Source organism: Vipera ursinii, assembly GCF_947247035.1.
Source record: "Vipera ursinii genome assembly, chromosome: 3".
NCBI lineage: Eukaryota > Metazoa > Chordata > Lepidosauria > Squamata > Viperidae > Vipera > Vipera ursinii.
In genome coordinates, this window is record NC_139516.1 from 52268540 (window position 1) to 52287995 (window position 19456).

At 41.4% G+C, this 19456-nt stretch overlaps 1 protein-coding gene across 2 annotated transcripts in view; it reads left to right on the forward strand.

The window, feature by feature from the left end:
- The window catches only part of CPNE5 (copine 5), a gene marked incomplete at its 5' end in the record, with an annotated part of 151243 nt that extends 137225 nt beyond the window's left edge, over positions 1 to 14018 (forward strand). For both annotated transcript variants that reach the window (XM_083357802.1, XM_083357803.1), the window contains 7 exons: positions 3396 to 3442; positions 5578 to 5759; positions 6871 to 6998; positions 8609 to 8711; positions 11485 to 11542; positions 11997 to 12070; positions 13786 to 14018. In XM_083357802.1, coding sequence (XP_083213928.1) covers positions 3396 to 3442; positions 5578 to 5759; positions 6871 to 6998; positions 8609 to 8711; positions 11485 to 11542; positions 11997 to 12070; positions 13786 to 13974 — 781 coding nt within the window. In that variant the 3' untranslated portion in view covers positions 13975 to 14018. The remainder of the gene's footprint in view (positions 1 to 3395; positions 3443 to 5577; positions 5760 to 6870; positions 6999 to 8608; positions 8712 to 11484; positions 11543 to 11996; positions 12071 to 13785) is intronic.
- Between the last annotated feature and the right edge of the window lie 5438 nt (positions 14019 to 19456).

A 19456-nucleotide genomic window follows, 5' to 3' on the forward strand; every position in this document is an offset into this window, starting at 1 on the left:
CTCCCTCGTGTGGCAGGCCCTTTCTCCCTGGCCCTCTCACCACCCTCCCTCGTGTGGCAGGCCCTTTCTCCCTGGCCCTCTCACCGCCCTCCCTCATGTGGCAGGCCCTTTCTCCCCGGCCCTCTCACCGCCCTCCCTCGTGTGGCAGGCCCTTTCTCCCTGGCCGGCCCTCTCACCGCCCTCCCTCGTGTGGCAGGCCCTTTCTCCCTGGCCGGCCCTCTCACCGCCCTCCCTCGTGTGGCAGGCCCTTTCTCCCTGGCCGGCCCTCTCACCGCCCTCCCTCGTGTGGCAGGCCCTTTCTCCCTGGCCCTCTCACCGCCCTCCCTCGTGTGGCAGGCCCTTTCTCCCCGGCCCTCTCACCGCCCTCCCTCGTGTGGCAGGCCCTTTCTCCCTGGCCGGCCCTCTCACCGCCCTCCCTCGTGTGGCAGGCCCTTTCTCCCTGGCCAGCGGGGCAGACGCTGCGCCAAGCCCGGGGCGGTTCGGCCAGCCAGGAAAAGGTGGTCCGCCCCAGGCACCTCCTTGCTGCATTTCTTTTTTTTTACCAGGGAGGGAGGAGGGCTTACCTGCGTGGCTCTGCCCGGCTGGTCCTTAGAGTGGGAGGCGCAGCGAGATCGTCCCCCCGCTAGAGAGAGACAGAGCCAGAGAAGCCGGACAAGAGGCGGTGTCGGGTTTCTTCACCCCACCTCCCTGCACTCAATCCGGCCCTCGAACAGCCCTCCCTGCTCTATGTAAATGTGGCCCTCCCACGGCCCTCCTGCGCCGCTCGTCTTCCAGGTTTGGGCGGTGACGCCAGGAGGGCCGTGGGAGGGCCACATTTACATAGAGCAGGGAGGGCTGTTCGCGGGCCGGATTGAACCGCCCCGCGGGCCGCAAATGGCCCGCGGGCCGGACTTTGGACATGCCTGGTCTACTTTGTCAAAAGCCTTATTAAAGTCTAAGTAAATGATGTCTATGGCATTTCTCTTATCCACTAATTTAGTCACTTTATTAAAGAAGGCAATTAAGTTTATCTGGCATGATCTGTTTTTAACAAATCTATGTTGGCTTTTAGTAATTTGTTGTTGTTGTTGTTGTTAGTTGCAAAGTCGTGTCCAACCCATCGCAACCCCATGGACAACGTTCCTCCAGGCCTTCCTGTCCTCTGCTATCTTCTGGAGTTCATTTAAGCTCACGCCGACTGCTTCAGTGACTCCATCCAGCCACCTCATTCTCTGTCATCCCCTTCTTCTCTTGCCCTCAACCTTTCCCAGCATTAGGCTCTTCTCCAGTGAGTCCTTCCTTCTCATTAGGTGGCCAAAGTATTTGAGTTTCAACTTCAGGATCTGGCCTTCTAAAGAGCAGTCAGGGTTGATCTCCTCTAGGACTGACTGGTTTGATCACCTTGCAGTCCAAGGAACTCGCAGGAGTCTTCTCCAGCACCACAGTTCAAAGGCCTCAATTCTTTGGCGCTCAGCCTTTCTTATGGTCCAACTTTCAGTCATACATTGCAACTGGGAAGACTATGCCTTGACTATACGCACTTTTGTTGGCAGAATGATATCTCTGCTTTTTAGTGTGCTGTCTAGATTTGCCATGGCTTTCCTCCCCAGGAGCAAATGTCTTTTAATTTTTAGGACTGCAGTCCCCATCTGCAGTGGAGCCCAGGAAAATAAAATCTGTCACTACCTCCATTTCTTCCCCATAGTAATAGTAATAGCTTTTAGTAATAGCTTTGCTCATTTCTAGGTGTTTGCAGATCCATTGCTTGATTATCTTTTCCAGGATTTTCCTAGGTGTCAATGTCAGATTGATTGGTCTGTGGTTTCCTGGATCCATTTTTTCCCCCTTTTGAAGCTCCATTTCCAGTCCTCTGGCATTTTTTCAGCTTTGAAAGATTTGGTCCAGTGGTTCCAAGTTCACATCTGTCAGCTCCTTTAGAACTCTGGGATGCAATACATCTGATCCTGGTGATTTGTACTCGGCTAGAGTGGCTAGGTGTTCTCTTATCATTTTTCTTTCCTATTTGGACTTGTATTCCTAGTCTGTCTTCTACTATAATGCTTTTGAAAGGTTGGTCTGTTTTTTCCTTTTGTGTAAAAACAGATGCAAAAAATTAATCAGTTCTGCTTTCTCCCTCACCTCCTTGTCATCTTCTCTCATTGGTGGACCAATTGTTTCTTTGATTTTTTTTCTTGTCTTTTACATGTTGAAAGAAATTTTTATTATTATCTTTGGCATTTCTTGGATGACTTAGTTGATTCTGAGCTTTAGCTTTCCTGACTTCATCCATGCAGATTAGGGCTATTTGTTGGTATTCTGTTATGCATCCCTCTGTCCATCTTTTATGCTTGTCCTTTTTGTCTCTCAGTTTACCAGAGAGTTCTTTAGGCAACCATGTTGATTTCATCTAAGGCCTCTTATTTTTCTTTCTCAATGGTATTGTGTTAGACTGAGCTTTTATAATCTCATTTTTCAGAGTTTCCCAAGCACCTTGAGTTGTTTTCCCCTTAAAAATTTCCATCCATGGAACCCTTCCTAAGCTTTCTCTAAGTTTGTTGAAGTTAGTTTTCTTTAAGTCTAAGACACTTGCTGTCACAAAATGCCATCATAGCCATTGTGGATTATGTTTTCAGTATTCCCACAATATGTGTTTAGACTATCAGCAATTTCCTTCAGTATCCTAGACCTAGAAAGCATTTCATCTAGTGTTCTTCATATTACCTATCTCAAGCTTCACTCCTGGTCCATCTGAATGGGACCATACAGCAGTTTTCATTGTTGTTGTTTGGAATATATGTTTTCCCATTGGAAAAAACAGAACCAAAATAAGAGTTGAGTAGTTCTATTTTTTTTCTTATCTGTTAGAAACTTACATTCTAAATAAGCAGCTGACATACTGATTCTTTCTTCTCTTACTCTTATTCTGATCATATCTGAGGACACATTTGTTTTTTGTTAACATTGTTCACCAATCTCAGCTCATTCTGTACCCTAACCAGTCTAACGTCATCATTACAATTCTGGTTTGTATGATATTCCTCAGTGAAAAATTCCAGTATGAACTTCCCATAAGTATTCTTTTTATATAAATAAATAAGACAGGCATTAATGGCAGACAAACAGCATGTCAGCCATATATGAGAAACATAGTAAGCTTACAATAGCACCATCTGCCTTTTTGGCTTTTCTTTGAGATCTCTTTAGGGAAAGAGATTTAAAAATTAAATCTTATTTTAATTTATTATTATAAATATAATTCTTGGCATAAGAATAATAATAGAAGGAAAAAGGAAGTAGAATGAATTTCATTTCTCTCAAAAGTGAATTTCATTTCTCTCAAAAGTTATGGACTAAATTACAGTTGTAGATTGTACAATTATATAGCCTAAATGAAGATTCTGTGATTTTTTTTCTAGGACACAGATCAATTTCACAGTGGCCATTGATTTCACAGCTTCCAATGGTAAGTTTTGATTTATTCATTGTTGTTAGTATGCTATGTATTTAATGTGTTATTTGCTTATACAATTTACTAGCGTTTAAAAATAAAATTGGATCATTATACTTTTATTAAAGTCATTAAATCTTAACCTTAAGCATATTGCATAAAAGTGCCTATTATGTTTCAAGGAAGCTACCATTCATTAGATCATAACCTAAGGGGACCCCAGAAAAACTATCTAATATCTCTTCTAAACCTATGAAAACTTCTGAAGCCAATTCTTTTTTAATTCTGAGCTTTGTAACATAAGGTCAGATTGCATTGCCTGCCCTGTAAATGTGGATGGCATCTTATCACCAAATTCAGTATCAAATGATAAAGCAAAATATTTATTCTGGAAACACAGTTCAGCTAGGAACCATGGAAAGGTGTGGTGAGATAATAAAGAAAAAGGCAAAATTAGCTTCTCTCGTCACTTTTTGCTTTAAAAATCAGCCTCAATTCACTTTAGACAGGAATGTGGTCTCCTGTTGTATTGATTTTTGTGAACTGGTTTCAGGGACAAAATTAGAAGAGGTGAGCAAGACTGGTGATGCATATATGAATGTAAAAGGTGCGAATATGTGCCTTGGAAAATCATTGCCAAGAACTTTCCTTATTTTAGCTGCATAAACAAGCTAATGCTCTCTTTTGTACATGCACACAATGCACGTCTGCTTGTACTTGTAGATAAGACCTCTGAATCAGATTCAAGAGTGTTTCAATATAGCAAGATAAGACTTATTATGCCACCTGCTGTCTCTTTCATGAAATTTCATTAGATGTCCAGATACAGGTAGTCCTCAACTTATGGCCACAATGGAGCCCAAAATTTATGTTGCTAAGTGAGACATTTGTTAAATGAGTTTTGCTCCATTTTATGACCTTTCTTGCCACAGTTGTTAAGTGAATCGTTGCTGTTGTTACGTTAGTAACACAGTTGTTAAGCTGCCCGTGGAGTTGAGGACTGCCCCCGACCTCCGTTCATTCCGCCACGACCTGAAGACCTGGCTCTTCGAGCTCTCTGGCCCAGGCTGCGAATTTTAATTTTAATTATTTTAATTTTAATTTTAATTTTAATTGGGGTTTTTATTCTCTCAGGGACTATTATAATATTTTTAATTGTTTTTAACTTTTGTATTTCTTGTTTTTAACTTTTGTATTTCTTGTTTTAATTCCCTGTAAAGCGCTCTGAGTCCTTCGGGAAAGGGCGGTATACAAATCCAATTAAAATAAAAAATTAAATAAATAAATAAATAAATTGACTTTGCTTGTCAGAAGGTTGCAGAAGGTGGTCACATGATGATCACATGACCCGGAGACAGTGCAACCATCATAAATACGAACCAGGTGCCAAGCATCCAAATTGTGATGATCCCATGGGGATGCTGCAACAGTCATAAGTGAGAAAAATGGCCATAAGTCAGCTTTTTCAGTGACATTGTAACTTCAGTCACTAAATGAACCGTTGTAAGTCTAGAACTACCTGTACAGTAATGACAATTACTACCTCTTCTAACTTCTAAGCCTTACACATCTTCCTGTGCTTCTATTATCTTTTTTTTCCCTTGCCATAGAAAGTTAGCAATGTAAAAACAACAGAATGACCGTGCTGTATAGATTTTACTTGGCAGTGTCTAAAGGCAACTCTAAAAATTGCTATTGTATGACAATTCAAGTATGTAAGGTGTGTATAACTGGCTTGATGTGTTTAAATTGTTTAGAGCATTTGTATATGGCCCTGCGTAATGTTGAGCAGGTATAGCAGAGCAATACAAGTGAATAACAGATTCAATACTAATTCAAATAGCAATGCAAATTCCACTTTATGTGTTTAAAATATAGCATCCTTTCAGTACTTCAAATACCAACCCCTGAAGTGCTTGAGAGGATGAGAACGTCATGATTGCCAGTTCTGAAAAATAATGTAGCATCAGGTGAAGCTCCTCACGGAGAGCTTCCCAATTACAGCATTCCAGATAAGGGTTTTGTTTTGTTTTGTCTTACTTTAAGCAAACTTCATCAATGCAGCTGGCTCCCAGGCAGTGAATTCACTTCTGTTCCTTCTCCTTCTCCCTCCTTCGGATTCTTCCTTTTTCTCTCTCTATTTTCTGCAGGCAATCCTTCTCAGTCTACCTCCCTTCATTACATGAATCCATACCAGCTCAATGCATACGCCATGGCACTGAAGGCTGTTGGGGAGATCATCCAGGACTATGACAGTGATAAAATGTTCCCAGCGCTTGGGTTTGGAGCCAAGATTCCCCCCGACGGGCGTGTGTCTCATGAGTTCCCTTTGGTACTGACACTTCCCTTTGAGTCACACCAGCATTCAAAAACAGCTCCCGGGGGACGCTTTGTTTCAGATCAGATCAAGTGCCAGACTGAGGAGTTCAATGTGTCACATTCTGAGATGCTTTTTCTGTAGAGAGCAAAATGCCATATAATCCTGTTGGCAGAGAATTTGTTTCATTGACAGTAGAATCAGTGGATCTTTTAAGCTGCAATCCTAATCACACTGACTAGGGAATAAGCCCTCTTTTCTACCCTGTTTATTTCTCCTTGCTCCTGGATAAAATGAATAGGCTGGCTGGCACTGTGTAGTCCTGCTTTCCTTGGCCATGGCCTGGCTTTTCAAGGAGCATGGAATTTACTTACAAAAAGTCCTATGGACCCCCAAATTTTCCTCACTACATCTTTTAGCAGGCTCAGCTAAGTACTATAGCAGCATCTGGAAGTCAAAGATTGCCTACTCCTGAGTTATAAGCCTTGAGGATTATAATAACAAAAGAAGCAATGTTATCTGGGGCCCTTTTAAATGTTGACGTATCTGTAAAATCAGCATGAACCCTCAACCCAAGAAAAAATGTCTTCACTACCATTGCTATCCCTTTAAACCCCTGAGAGGCAGCTTCAGTTGCATCTGCTTAATCTATGCTGCCAACAGGGAGGAAGTCCTTCATGATAAATCTAAGGATGCATGCATTACTTAGAGATAGCTAGCAATAGTTTTGTTTTTTCATGCATGCATGTTGTGTGATCTAACATGCAGGGAGAGAGATAAGATACATGTTGCATGAAATATATCCAGTCATAGATCAAAGCTGCCGTAGAGAACCACAAAGATAAAGCTCCTAATCTGTCTCAATAAAATTCTGATCTGGAGCAGTCATACACTCTTTCTTTTAAGAAGGAAGCCAAGTTTTATAACTGGGTCTTTAAAAAAAAACACTGTTATTCATAGGTAACCATCCACGTGCCTGGTATTTTTCACTTTGTTGTGGCACATTATTAGATGAAAGGGCTGTTTAGAGACAGATGGAAGGATTCAAGCAGCCAAAGGAAGATGGTTAGGATGCAGTCACTGCCTGGAGATTGCCTTTAGTTGTGTCTCCATTTTTCTGTTGCAGAATGGCAACTGTGACAATCCTCACTGTAGTGGAATAGAAGGAATCCTTGAAGCCTATCACCAGAGTCTCAAGACTGTGCAGCTCTATGGCCCAACTAACTTTGCACCAGTGGTAAACCACGTGGCTGGGTAGGTTCATACAAGTAATAAAGTACTTTATAAAGCATGACTTTGAAAGCTTCTTGCCATAAAACAGGCACACAAATTCATACCACTTGTTTTTACAAGTCAGAAACCCCATAAACAGGGGTGTCAAACTGCCGGCCCACAGGCCAGATGCATCATCCCAAAACTGCGCCCACCCCATTGCCAGCAATGGAGAAAAAGCTCTTATACGTCGCACGACATCACATGACATCATGAGTTTGACATGTCTACTATAAACTGACAGCTTCAATGGAATTGCATGTTGTATTTATTAGGATTGCAATACAGAAGGGAACATAGCCAAGTGACAGAACATATCCCACATTCATATTCAAAAAAGGAAAACAACTCTGAATTGGAGATGGTCACATGTACACTTATGGGATGCTAATTTGCATTCCTCAAAACAATTGGGCCATATGGAGGTTCACAACATCATGATAGGCAGTCTGATAGGCATAGAGCCTTGGTGGAGCAGTGGGCTAATGCCTCCTTAAGTAACACCAGCTGCCTGCAATTAGTGCAGGTTCGAGTCCCACCAGGCTCAAGGTTGACTCAGCCTTCCATCCTTCCGAGGTAGGTAAAATGAGGACCCAGATTGTTGGGGGCAATAAGCTGACTTTGTAATAATGTCGCTTGGCGGGGGCCGAAAGCCCTAATAAGCAGGCATATACATAGAATGAAGGCTATTGCTAAGCACATTGGTTTGTGCTTAAATTGTAAGCCGCCCTGAGTCTTCGGAGAAGGGCGGGATATAAATGGGATTAAAATTAAAAATTAAATTAAAATTAAAATTAAGAGAATTAACTGACCAGGGTAGGTATCATTGTCCTTCCTTTTCAGTTTGACATCTCATCTGCTCCTAAAGAAAGACCAAGTCAAACATGCCCACTCATACCTGTTGTTTCCCCCATTTTCATGTAACAAGCCCATGATTGTATTGGGACACACAAGCTACATGGACTGTCCCCCCAGGGTTTGTAGTGTTGAAATCACCCATGAAATCTGGGGAACTCCAACACCAATCCTAAGACAACATCCAGGAATTAATAGAGGGTTGGTGTTTAGATGGACTGTATACATCAGCAGCCCAAGCTTGTCTTTGCTACTTAATTCCACAGAAAGGCACTTGCAATCTAACTATATCCAAGTGCTCTTCATCAATGCGAGCATTTCACATACTATCACATCTGCACCTCACTCTTCCCCTGCCTATCGAAGTCCTAGTCTATTTTGCACTGCATTATCCTGGAAGCAAAGAACATTCCTTTCCTTATATCCATCCTAATATGCCACAAGCCCATTCCCTCAACTTCAACTATCATGAGCATCCAATGATTACGCATTACCCATACACTTAACATAAGCAAAACCCTCTCATAATACCCAGAATCCTACAAATCCTCCTGACTTGTACAGTTACAAGTAAAAGTGCAATGGACACTTTTTTTTGAGAAATGAATTGCTTCTACTAATGCTTGTAGGATTACAATTTGATGCGGTTAACTTCACCATTTGTGTTCAGTTCAGGGTTCAGAGGTCCACAAGAAGCTATATCTTATCGTATTCAATATTATTTCCTCCCAAATCAGATATGCCTCAGCTGTGCAGGACGGCTCCCAGTATTTCATTTTGCTGATCATCACGGATGGTGTGATATCAGACATGGCTCAGACAAAAGAAGCAATTGTCAATGTGAGTAGCTCACGTGGGGAATGTAGCAGTCTGATTTCAGCTTTGTCAAATGACAGACATATTCTTATATGTGGTGGGCGTGATGGGAAGAAAGGGCTTCAGTTCTGCAGCATAGCATATTAGTAAGCTGAGCGCCTGGAATTTACTGCTAGCCACAGTTAAGAGGTATAATCTTGCAGCCGTTGCATATTCCTCTTTTCCCTATTGTAAATCTACTGAATGTTCCCTAACAGGAATCATGGGCACTGCCTCTTTTACTAAATATGGGAAACCCTGAGGAAGCACAGAGGCAGGAAAGGCATTTGTTGGGAATGTTTCCATTTGAATTCCTGTATTGAGCAAGGCTTGGACTCAGGGTACGAAATGGACCTTTCCAATTTTGTCATTTTGTGTCCATATTCTTTTTCCCAAGCAACTGGTTTTTGGTTCCTATTATTAATACAGCATTTCCAATTAGATTCAGAATCAGTGGCATCCACCAGAAGGGGCAAAGTAGGTCACTCTGACAAAAGCAGCATTGTGGTATCACAAAAGTAGCCTTTCCCCTTTCTTACATATGTTGTGGTGTTACACAGACCCCAAAGAGATCAAGCTTGTCTCTTTCCTTATTCTAACAAAAGCAACAAGATCCTCCAGAGGCCACTGCTGATAATTCATATGCCTCATTCATACATAATGCCAGCCTACAAGAAAGAAACCAGGGTTTACAAGACAAAATGGATGGGCATCAAGCTAAGTCCATACTCAATGCATTAGCTCTTAAATATTGTGTGCATCGTGCCATGAAGTGCTCAGTGTATTGGTAATCCTTTCACTAGAAGGGGAAAATCTGTAGCCCTCCAGATGATGCTCAGCTACAACATCCACCTTCGTGGCCATGTTAGCTGAGGCTGCTGTTCAACAAAGGCTGGAAGCCCATGGATTCCCCACGCTTTATTTAACCAAATATTTAGCCTCATCTAATCCATGGGGTGCCAAAGCAGATAAACAGCAGTCAGCGTTAAATCACACAGCAAGAGAAAAAGAAAAAGGCTGCTAGCATTCCTTCTGGGGACTGCATCATGGAGAAGGTCTAAACTCATAGCCCCTCTTTTTTTATTTTGGTTGGAGTTTGGATCAGGTTTAGGAGGTTCAGCCAAATGTATCCTGGCCCTACCCAGGAACTGGGCCTCAGTGTTTTATATTGATGTTAAACTGTTTATTCTCCTCACACATTTGTGAGGAAGAACACGGCAGCCCAATGACAGCTGTCAAAAGGGCTGCCGCCTCTCATCCACGCAGGCGCAGCAAAGCGGCTGACTTTGACAGCTGTCAAGCTGCCGCGCAGGCGCAGCTCACTGACAGCTGTCAAAGTTGCCTGGGCCGCGCATGCGCAGAACATCCGGAGCTGTCAGAAGTTGCCAGCTGGCCACAGCAACAGCCCATTGACAGCCCGCGGCTGCTACAGCTGACCACGCTTGATTGGCTGCCGCCACGCGGCGGAAGAACACCACCCGCTGATTGGTTTAACGTTACAGAGTTAGAGTAGAAATAAGAGGGAATCCTGGCGGTGCCTCGCCCGGGACACGATCCCAAAATAAATCGTTTTAAACTGTGCCTGCTGCCTCCTGGTCTTCCCTCGACTACAAAACACTCAGTATACTGTGGGACAAATGAAAGAGGTCACTGCAGGCTTTTCCCACAAATAATGGGAAAGAAGAAGAAAAATCACTTCCCCAAAGCTACCCTTCCCATGGCTCCAATGAACCTTGAACTCAGGTTTCCCAGAGGGGATTTGAAGATCAGCTGGACCGTATGAATAAACGAAGCTTCTTTGTTATGCAGGTGTTTGCTTCTGTGCACCATCTGCCCCCACCCTTCTGTTTCCAGACATTAGGACACTGCCATGTGCTCCGCTTTTGATTCGAGTGCTGATGAGTAATGAGTGTACTCCTGATTAAATTGTTGCTGCAGTCCATTGTTCAACATTGCTAGAGATCTGTTATAGCAAAGAGCACTGATTATTGCCACTTCTGCATTTAACAGCAAAAACAGTCAGTGATTGCTGAAGGGGAAGAAATAGGAGTTAGATAATTTGATAACAGGACAGCGTGTTAAGGACAAGCTCAGGCAGATTAGAGAACACAGCGTATCATTAGAAATCTTTTTTTTTATTTTTTACTCTTTCAGTAACTTCCGCCTCTTGATTTTTAGTCTTTATTTAATCTTTCTTAATTCTTAATCCTTTTGTATTATTTTTATCACGCTGTAAGCCCCACAGGTGAATTTATTTTATTTATTTATTTATTTATTTATTTATTAATGGGACTTATGTCCCGAAGGACTCAGGGCGGCTAACAACCATAACATATAATAAATACAGAAATTAAGATAAAATTAAAATTAAAGGCCTCTGTACAATAAATTAAAATTAAAAATTAAAATAAATTAAAATTAGAATTAGAATTGCATATAGTGAGATGAATGGCATGTAAATTTAATAAAATTTAATAAAAATAAAGAATGAATGAATGAATGAATGAATGAATGAATGAATGAATGAATGCACAGAGGGCTGTGGAGCCAAGTAGTGAAGACATTATGATGAATTGAGTACAGGCAGCAAGTTGACTGCATGAAGGGAGGGAGTGGACCTCTGGATATATTTAATTCAGCTTTCTCCCTATTATTTTGTAGTTGTCTGTTCTTAATTCAGGCTCTTTCTTTGTTTCTTCTTCCCATCTCCGTTTTGCATGTCCTCCTCTATTTTTACTTGTTTCCTGCTGGTCCTCAGGCTGCCAGACTTCCAATGTCTATAATAATTGTGGGTGTTGGACAAGCTGAATTTGATGGTAAGAATCTATGTTGTGTACCTTGTCTCCAATATGAGATAAGATATATGAGAATATATCTGTCATGTATTTGCTTGAGCTTTCAATTAGCAACTGTTAAGCCTTGTATTGATAGTCATCTGTGCAAGAACTATCATTTGCTGAACATCTGAATAATGCAATTCAACAGGTAAAGTATAATGACTTAATTATACTTTGTGGAGAAAAATGGGACCTGAACGTTGATTGGTTCATTAAGAAAGCAAGTTGCAACATGCAAAGAGAATATTCAGTATATGATTCCAGTTCAACATTTTGAAAGAAAAGAGTAATGCTATTTTTTACAAGTCCCCCCCCCAGTCATTAATCAGTTGTTTGTGGCACAAACAAATTTTTGGAGCTTTTGGCTTTTCACTCTTATTCCCACTGAATGTTTAATAGTTGATAAGCATTCATTTCCTCTTCCAATGAACAGCAATGGTGGAATTAGACGGAGATGACGTTCGGATCACATCTCGTGGAAGGACTGCTGAACGTGACATTGTCCAGGTATTTAGAAGAGAACAATATTGCTTTATTGTGCACATTCACTAGCAAAATCTTGAAACCAGGTGGTTTCTCAGTGAGGTTTTTCTAAAATTTGTAGAACACTTAAACCTCAGATTATGTGTGAGCAACAATAGCCACCTTGCAAGTTGTCTGAACAAAATCTGTCAAGCTCTGAGTAAATAGTTTTCCCCAGCCTAATGGACATGGAAACATTCTAGTTTGGGATTATTATGGAAAGAAAGCAACTCTCAGGAGAAGAGCTGATTGGGAGAGCATATATTTACATAGAGAAATTTCCAAGTTTAATACATGATATAAAAGTTGCCTACATGGAACAGTGGAGAGTTGATAGACAAACATTTGTTGTGGTATAAAGCAGTTTATTTATTTATTTATTTATTTATTTATTTTATTTAATTTGTATACCGCCCTTCTTCCGAAGGACTCAGGGCGGTGAACAGGGCAATAAATACTAAAATACAGAAATACAAAAATTAAGAACAGATTAAACCATAATGCCCAAATAAAATAAATAAATTACATAAAAACAGTAATAAAACCCAAACCCATCAGACCAGGCTGGCTTGTTCAAACAAATAGGTTTTTAGATCACGTCGGAAGGAGCGAAGGTCGGGAGCCATCCGGAGCTCAACCGGTAAATGGTTCCACATCAGGCGCACCCACAGAGAACGCCCTCCCCCTGGGGGCCACCAGTCGACACTCTGACCGGTGGCACCCTGAGGAGGCCCTCTCTGTGGGAGCGCACTGGGCGGAGGGAAGTTGATGCCGGCTGCAGGTGCTCCCTAAGGTACTCCGGACCCATGCCATGTAGGGCTTTACAGGTCATTACCAGCACCTTAAATCTCACCCGGAAGGCAACTGGAAGCCAATGCAGCTCACGGAGCAGAGGTGTAACATGGGAGTATCGGGAGACCCCCAACACGACTCTCACGGCTGCATTCTGCACCAGTTGGAGCCTCCGAGTGGTCCTCAAGGGCAGCCCCATGTAGAGAGCGTTGCAGTAGTCTAACCGAGAGGTCACGAGCGCATGAGTGACTGTACGCAAGGCATCCCAGTCTAGATAGGGCCGCAACTGGCGTACCAGGCGAACCTGGGCGAAGGCCCCCCTAGTCACAGTTACTATATGATCTTCTAAAGAAAGCTGTGAGTCTAGGAGGACTCCCAAGTTGCGGGCCCTATCTACGGGGGGGTAATAACTCAACTTCTTGTACTCCTAATTTTTATTTACACTCAAAGAGGAATTAAACAGAGCTGAGACTCTAGCAAATTTTGAATTTGCAAGCATGACATGGGAATGCTCACTCAAGGATTATTGTTATAGGCATGGCCAGCAACAAAAATACCCTTATCAACTTAACATAACTGAGTAACTCCCCATTCCTGTATAGCCCCCTAGGTTGTTCTTTCCCAGTCTAGTATTTTAAAGATAATTTAATAATTATGGGGACATTAAAGCCTTGGCCATTATGTTGGCCTTAATAGCATAGCCTGGCCACTTATTTTAATTTATCTAAGATTAGTGAATTCTCTAACAAATTCTGTCTCTATTGAAGTGTTTCAGCTGGGAGGTTTGGGCACAATAAGCAGCTGGAGTATTTAAATACATGATTACCTTTTACATTACTTTGTGATGCTGTCTAAACTGAAAAAGAAATGATTATAAAAATATGTATGTTGATCTCTCTCTCTCTCAGTTTGTACCATTCCGCGATTACATTGACCGCACAGGAAACCACGTCTTGAGTATGGCACGGCTGGCTAAGGATGTGCTGGCTGAGATTCCAGATCAGTTCATCTCCTACATGAAGGGGCGTGGCATCAAGCCTAATCCAGCTCCACCTCCTTACTCCCCCTCAAGCCACACCCTTCAGACCGAAATCTGAAGATCGGGCAAAGAAAAGAGCAATTTTAGAGAGAGAGGCGTCGAAACACCTGGTCACTCTTTGGTGTCTGCCTATCTGTTTTCTGGGGCCTGAGATCCAGGCAGTATCACACCAGAATGAGAAAATCCACAGTGTTCTCTTTCCAAAAAGTTCATATTGAGAACTGTTTATGCTGAAATGTTGACACAATATGTTTAACTCATAGACATTTCCATTTGGGAAACAGCAAAAATGGGAGGGGGTGTTTTTTAAAAAGGACACACTCGATCATTGGTAAGCGTCCTCATTTCCTTTCAGGAAAGTAACCAAGATGGAGTCTAGTATGTCTTCAGGAAGTTACATGAGTAATTTTGCTTATGGTATGTGTGATGGATTTCCATAAATCTTCCAAGCATCCCTTTCCACTCCTCCTTCCAGCTTTGAGAAGTTTTGAATTATTGGGAATTTTTATAGCCTGTGTATCATCTGCCTGCCACATATTAGGCCTTCTGTCTTTCCTTTGTAACAGCTCAACTTCTGGATTGACTTGGCAGGCTAAATATTGTGATTGAGTATCTGTTTGATGTCATGTTGATGCTGCTACTAGTTCCTGTACTAAACCCCATCCCTAGCTTGCCCAATTCCCTTTATTGTTTGTAAATCTGCTTTGGCAATATTTGTGCAGGTTTGGATTGTTAATTAGTATGTCTTAATGCCTCCCTTAAGTCCCTTTTTAAATTTTTCTAAAGCTCTGGTTTCCAGTATCTACCTGGAAACTAATTTCTCTCTTGCCTTTGATATGTGACATTTCTGTGTGGGGCATTAATGACGTATTTGGAACATTAGAGAAGAAAATTAAAACTGAGCCTGATTTGTTTAAATACCTTATTGTGGTTTTGCCTATCAGGTTAGCAACATAAAACATTAACAACAGTCTGCTCATTCAGAGCAAATGAGAGCTGCCACATGAAAACAGAAAATTGTCCAAATTTCATAACTTGCAAATGCAACCCAGTACAGAGTTCCAGCAGTTTCTCAGCAGTTCCATTCTTTTCTGGAAGAAATTAAAATCATAAGAGTTTGAAGGGATCATGGAGGTCTTCAACCACCTGCCTTAGAGCATCCCAAAGGTGCTTTTTCAAGAGGCAACTGGACTATCTTGTTTTTCTTTGAAGATGTTTAGCTTCTCATCAAAGTTTCTTCAGCTCTGACTGGATGGTGGGGAATGGAAGGTTTTATATTCCTTGCAGACAGCAGATCATTTAGGCAGAAATCCTCACATCACCCCTGACAAATGCAGACCCCATGAGCCCTATTATACTTATCCAGGCAGATATTCCAATCCTATCACTAAGACCAGATGGAAAGCCTATTTGGATTCTGCTCATGAATAATTCCCTCAATGGCAGTAGGTAAACTTCCTCTTACTCATAATTGCTTGCCCATCTTGAGACTCCTTCCAGCTCTCCAGACCAAATTTTTGCATTGCTATTATTATCCAATTATACAACCACTCTGGTAGTTGATGTTCTCTTTCCATAGGAGAGCTAGCTAGGGAACAGTTCCCTGTCCAATGATGGTACCTAAATTATTCCCAGAAGGTAGGAAGGAGAAAGACAGAGAACAGAAATGAAATCAAAGATTATGCTATGTTCCTTCTCAGGCTTAAGTGCAAGAATTGAAGCTTCTGAGGATTTGAATATATTGATTATATAGGCCAATTAAAAAAAATTACGGTGAAGCCTCCACTTTCCAAACGTTGATTCTCATTTGGCAAAAGATGTACTACTTTGCTTAATTATTTGCAGCATCTCAAATATTCCACCACCACCCCTTTTAACTGACTGCTTTGTAGAAGTTCAAAGAAGGTCTACTTCAAGAAATCACTCTTTGAATCTTTCTGATCTGTTAATAAGATTTGCATTGCAGCTGGCTGGCATTTTGCTCAATTGTAGGAGAGTGAAAGAGGTATTAAGCAGCAACCGAGCAATTATGCCCAGCTGTCTCCTTCAGAGTGATAATACAAGGGATACAAGTTGCAAGGCACTTGTTCTACAATTAATTTGTTTAGGGTTAATCAAAATTTAACTAAAGGTAGTCTCAAAGGCGCTTTTTCAGGAGGCAACTGGACTTTCTTGTTGTTTTTTTGAAGATGTTTCGCTTCTCATCCAAGAAGCTTCTTCAGCTCTAACTGGATAGTGGGGAATGGAATGATTTATATTCCTTGCAGACAGCTGGTCATTTGCATTCTTTTAGAGCAGAGGTGTCAAACTGCCAGCCTGCAGGCTGGATGCATCATCTGGAAGCTGCACCCATCCATTGCTGGCATTGGCGAAAAGGCTCCAATACGTTGCGCGATGTCATGTGACGTCGCGAGTTTGACATGTCTGTTTTAGAGAGTCACTGAGGCCACTTGAAGGTTTATCTGTGTTCTCAAGATCACCTGAGAGGTGCAAGTGGACCCTTCTTGGAACTGCTGAAAGGACTGTGTTGTATATAGAGTTAGATGATGTCGTATCCCTCCCCCTCTGTTGAGAGAGGACTGTTCAATTTTGACGATGTTGAAGAAGTGTCTTGGATGAGAAGTGAAACGTCTCCAAATAAAAACAAGAAAGCCCAGTTGCCTCTTGAAAAAGCACTTTTGAGACAACCATGATCTGGATGACTGAGAATCTCCATAGACATTCACTTAACTAAAGGTAGTTAACACCTTAGGTATTCTCAGTCTCTATTTACTGGAACATCATTCAGCTCTTACAATTTGTACGGCAAGAGTGTGCATCCTTGATTAGCCCATCAGCCATGTTGGTCTTTGCACAGCACATACTTCCAAAGTGGGTGGACCCAGGACCTATTTTGGGAGAAGGTTCAGGGAACATAAGGAATAATGCCATGGGTGCTATAAACATCAAGGTTTAAGGCCTCTATTTTGTCCCCAATGTAAAAGAAAATTCAAGGACTTAAGCCCTCTTGCTCTACTGGGTCACTGATGTGAGGGACAAAGGAGTTTGCATGCTTAACATGTGAGATCAGATGAACCAGTTGGTCCATGACAGTTGTGGTCCAGAAGTTCCTCTGTTTAAAATGTCTCATGTACCTGAATTAAGACAAGTTCCACTGTAAGTAGAAATAATAACAGGATATTGCAAAACTCTGTAGAAGCCCGGTGTCCTAATTGTTACTAGACATGATGTCTTTCAGGTAATTTCCCACAGGTATAACCATCAGGTAAATTGGAACAAAGCAGATTAACCCAGGGACTGGAATGAAAGAAGAAAGTGTGCTGCAGCTGCCAGCAGTGTGCTGCAGCTGCCAAAAAAGCCAACACAGTGCTAGGCTGCATTAACAGAGGGATAGAATCAAGATCAAGTGAAGTACTAATACCACTTTACAATGCTTTGGTAAGGCCACACCTGGAATACTGCATCCAGTTTTGGTCACCACGATGTAAAAAAGATGTCGAGACTCTAGAAAGGGTACAGAGAAGAGCAACAAAGATGATTAGGGGGCTGGAGGCTAAAACATATAGGGAACGGTTGCTGGAATTGGGTATGTGTAGTTTAATGAAGAGAAGGGTGAGGGGTGACATGATAGCAGTGTTCCAATATCTCAGGGGCCGCCACAAAGAAGAGGGAGCCAAGCTATTCTCCAAAGCACCTGAAAGCAGGACAAGAAGCAACGGATGGAAACTAGTCAAGGAGAGAAGCAACCTAGAACTAAAGAGAAACTTCCTGACAGTTAGAACAATTAACCAGTGGAACAACCTGCCTCAAGAAGCTGTGAATGTTCCAACACTGGAGGTTTTTAAGAAGAGGCTGGACAGCCATTTGCCTGAAGTGGTATAGGGTTTCCTGCCTGAGCAGGGGGTTGGACTAGATGACCTCCAAGGTCCCTTCCAACTTTATATTATTATTATTATTATCCCTACCTATGGATCAAAGATGTCCTTATAGATTACATTATTGCAGCAACAGAAATGTGATACAGAATTAGGGGAAGAGATATGCAGTGTCCTTTCTTATCATTTCGGCTATATTGGATCCAGTTTATGGCTATCTTAGTGGTTTTCTTTGCCACTTATCTTTATAATACCCATTCTGTGCTAGTGGTTGTCTTGCCCATAAACTAGTCAACATTTTTTTAAAAAAAATTCCAGAGTTCAGTAGTGGGGTTCTTTTGGTGCTTAGTAAAAATTGCTGGATTTTGGCAGCTGATAGTGACTGACAGTTCAGTCCAGATCCTCTGTTGACCCCCAACTAGTTGGTGAAATTATTTTCAGCTAGAAATTCTTGGACTGAGGCTAGAATTATTGTATAAAACTACCCAGCCCATGTGCTGAATGATATAATCTCAGGGAGAAATCCTGAACTATTTACAATGAATGAGAGTTCTATTTTTCACTTTGCTTTTGCTGTGAATTATACTCCCCAAAATGTTACTTGCACAGCTATATGGTCTTCCAGCCCTCAAAATAAATTAATTTCTTTGTCTTAGCACTATACGGAGATTTCTCTTGCCCTCCCTGTCCTTTTCAGAATGAAAAGCTTCCAAAGGAGACAGTGGGAGGTATCATGGCCCAAATACTGAATGAGCAGAATGTCTGTGCATGTTGGTTGTAACCCATCTTCTATTTGTGCATTGCTGACAGTAAAAGTGCAACTGGTGGATGTTGTTTACTCTGCAGTTCTCTGTACTGCATCTTTGTAAAAGCATGGTGAAGCATGTCAGAACAATCTTGTCCTCACTTGTGTGAGTGGAAGAGCAAGAAAACCTACATCATGCAAATTGGTGCTCCATTGAGTAAAGATGCAATGTTTGCAAGAGAAAGATATCTGACATAAAAGTCAGCTTTTTACGTGGGCAAAACTGCTGAATCTCAGCCCCATTGAATAGCACTAAGTTGTAATGGAAACAGTGACTTTTTTTTTAGGCAATCTTTTGAAGACATGAAGTAAGGCTGTTGAACATGCAGTCTATTGCCCAAATCAAAATATCATCTACTTACCTAACTCTTACAGCCACTTAGCATGCTTTCACCTATCTATATTTCTTTCTTCATTCATAGCTCTTTTTATTTGCATGACAATGACTTTTATCTCTTTTATGCTACGATATATTCTATGTTGAATGTTTGATGTAATATGGTTTCTATTGGATTGCCTTAAATTGAAATAAATTATTCCTTTTATTTAAATAGCATGGAAGCAAGCATAATTTGTTAAGGTTATTAGATGCCGATTGCAAAATTGGAGAGGACAAGTTGGAAAAATCATTTCAGGAGAGACAATGCTGTTATATTGCATATACCGAAAAGAAGCAGATTATAGTAGAAAACATTTGGAGACATAATCATTACTGATATTTTTTTCTCATCGTTACAAGCGTATGTACAAAATCTTTGAACAAATTCTGAAAGAATAAATATTTGTGCATTCATCCAAATAGTACTTAAAATATACTTAATAACATAAATCAATGAGTGGGCAACCTGGACATCAATACA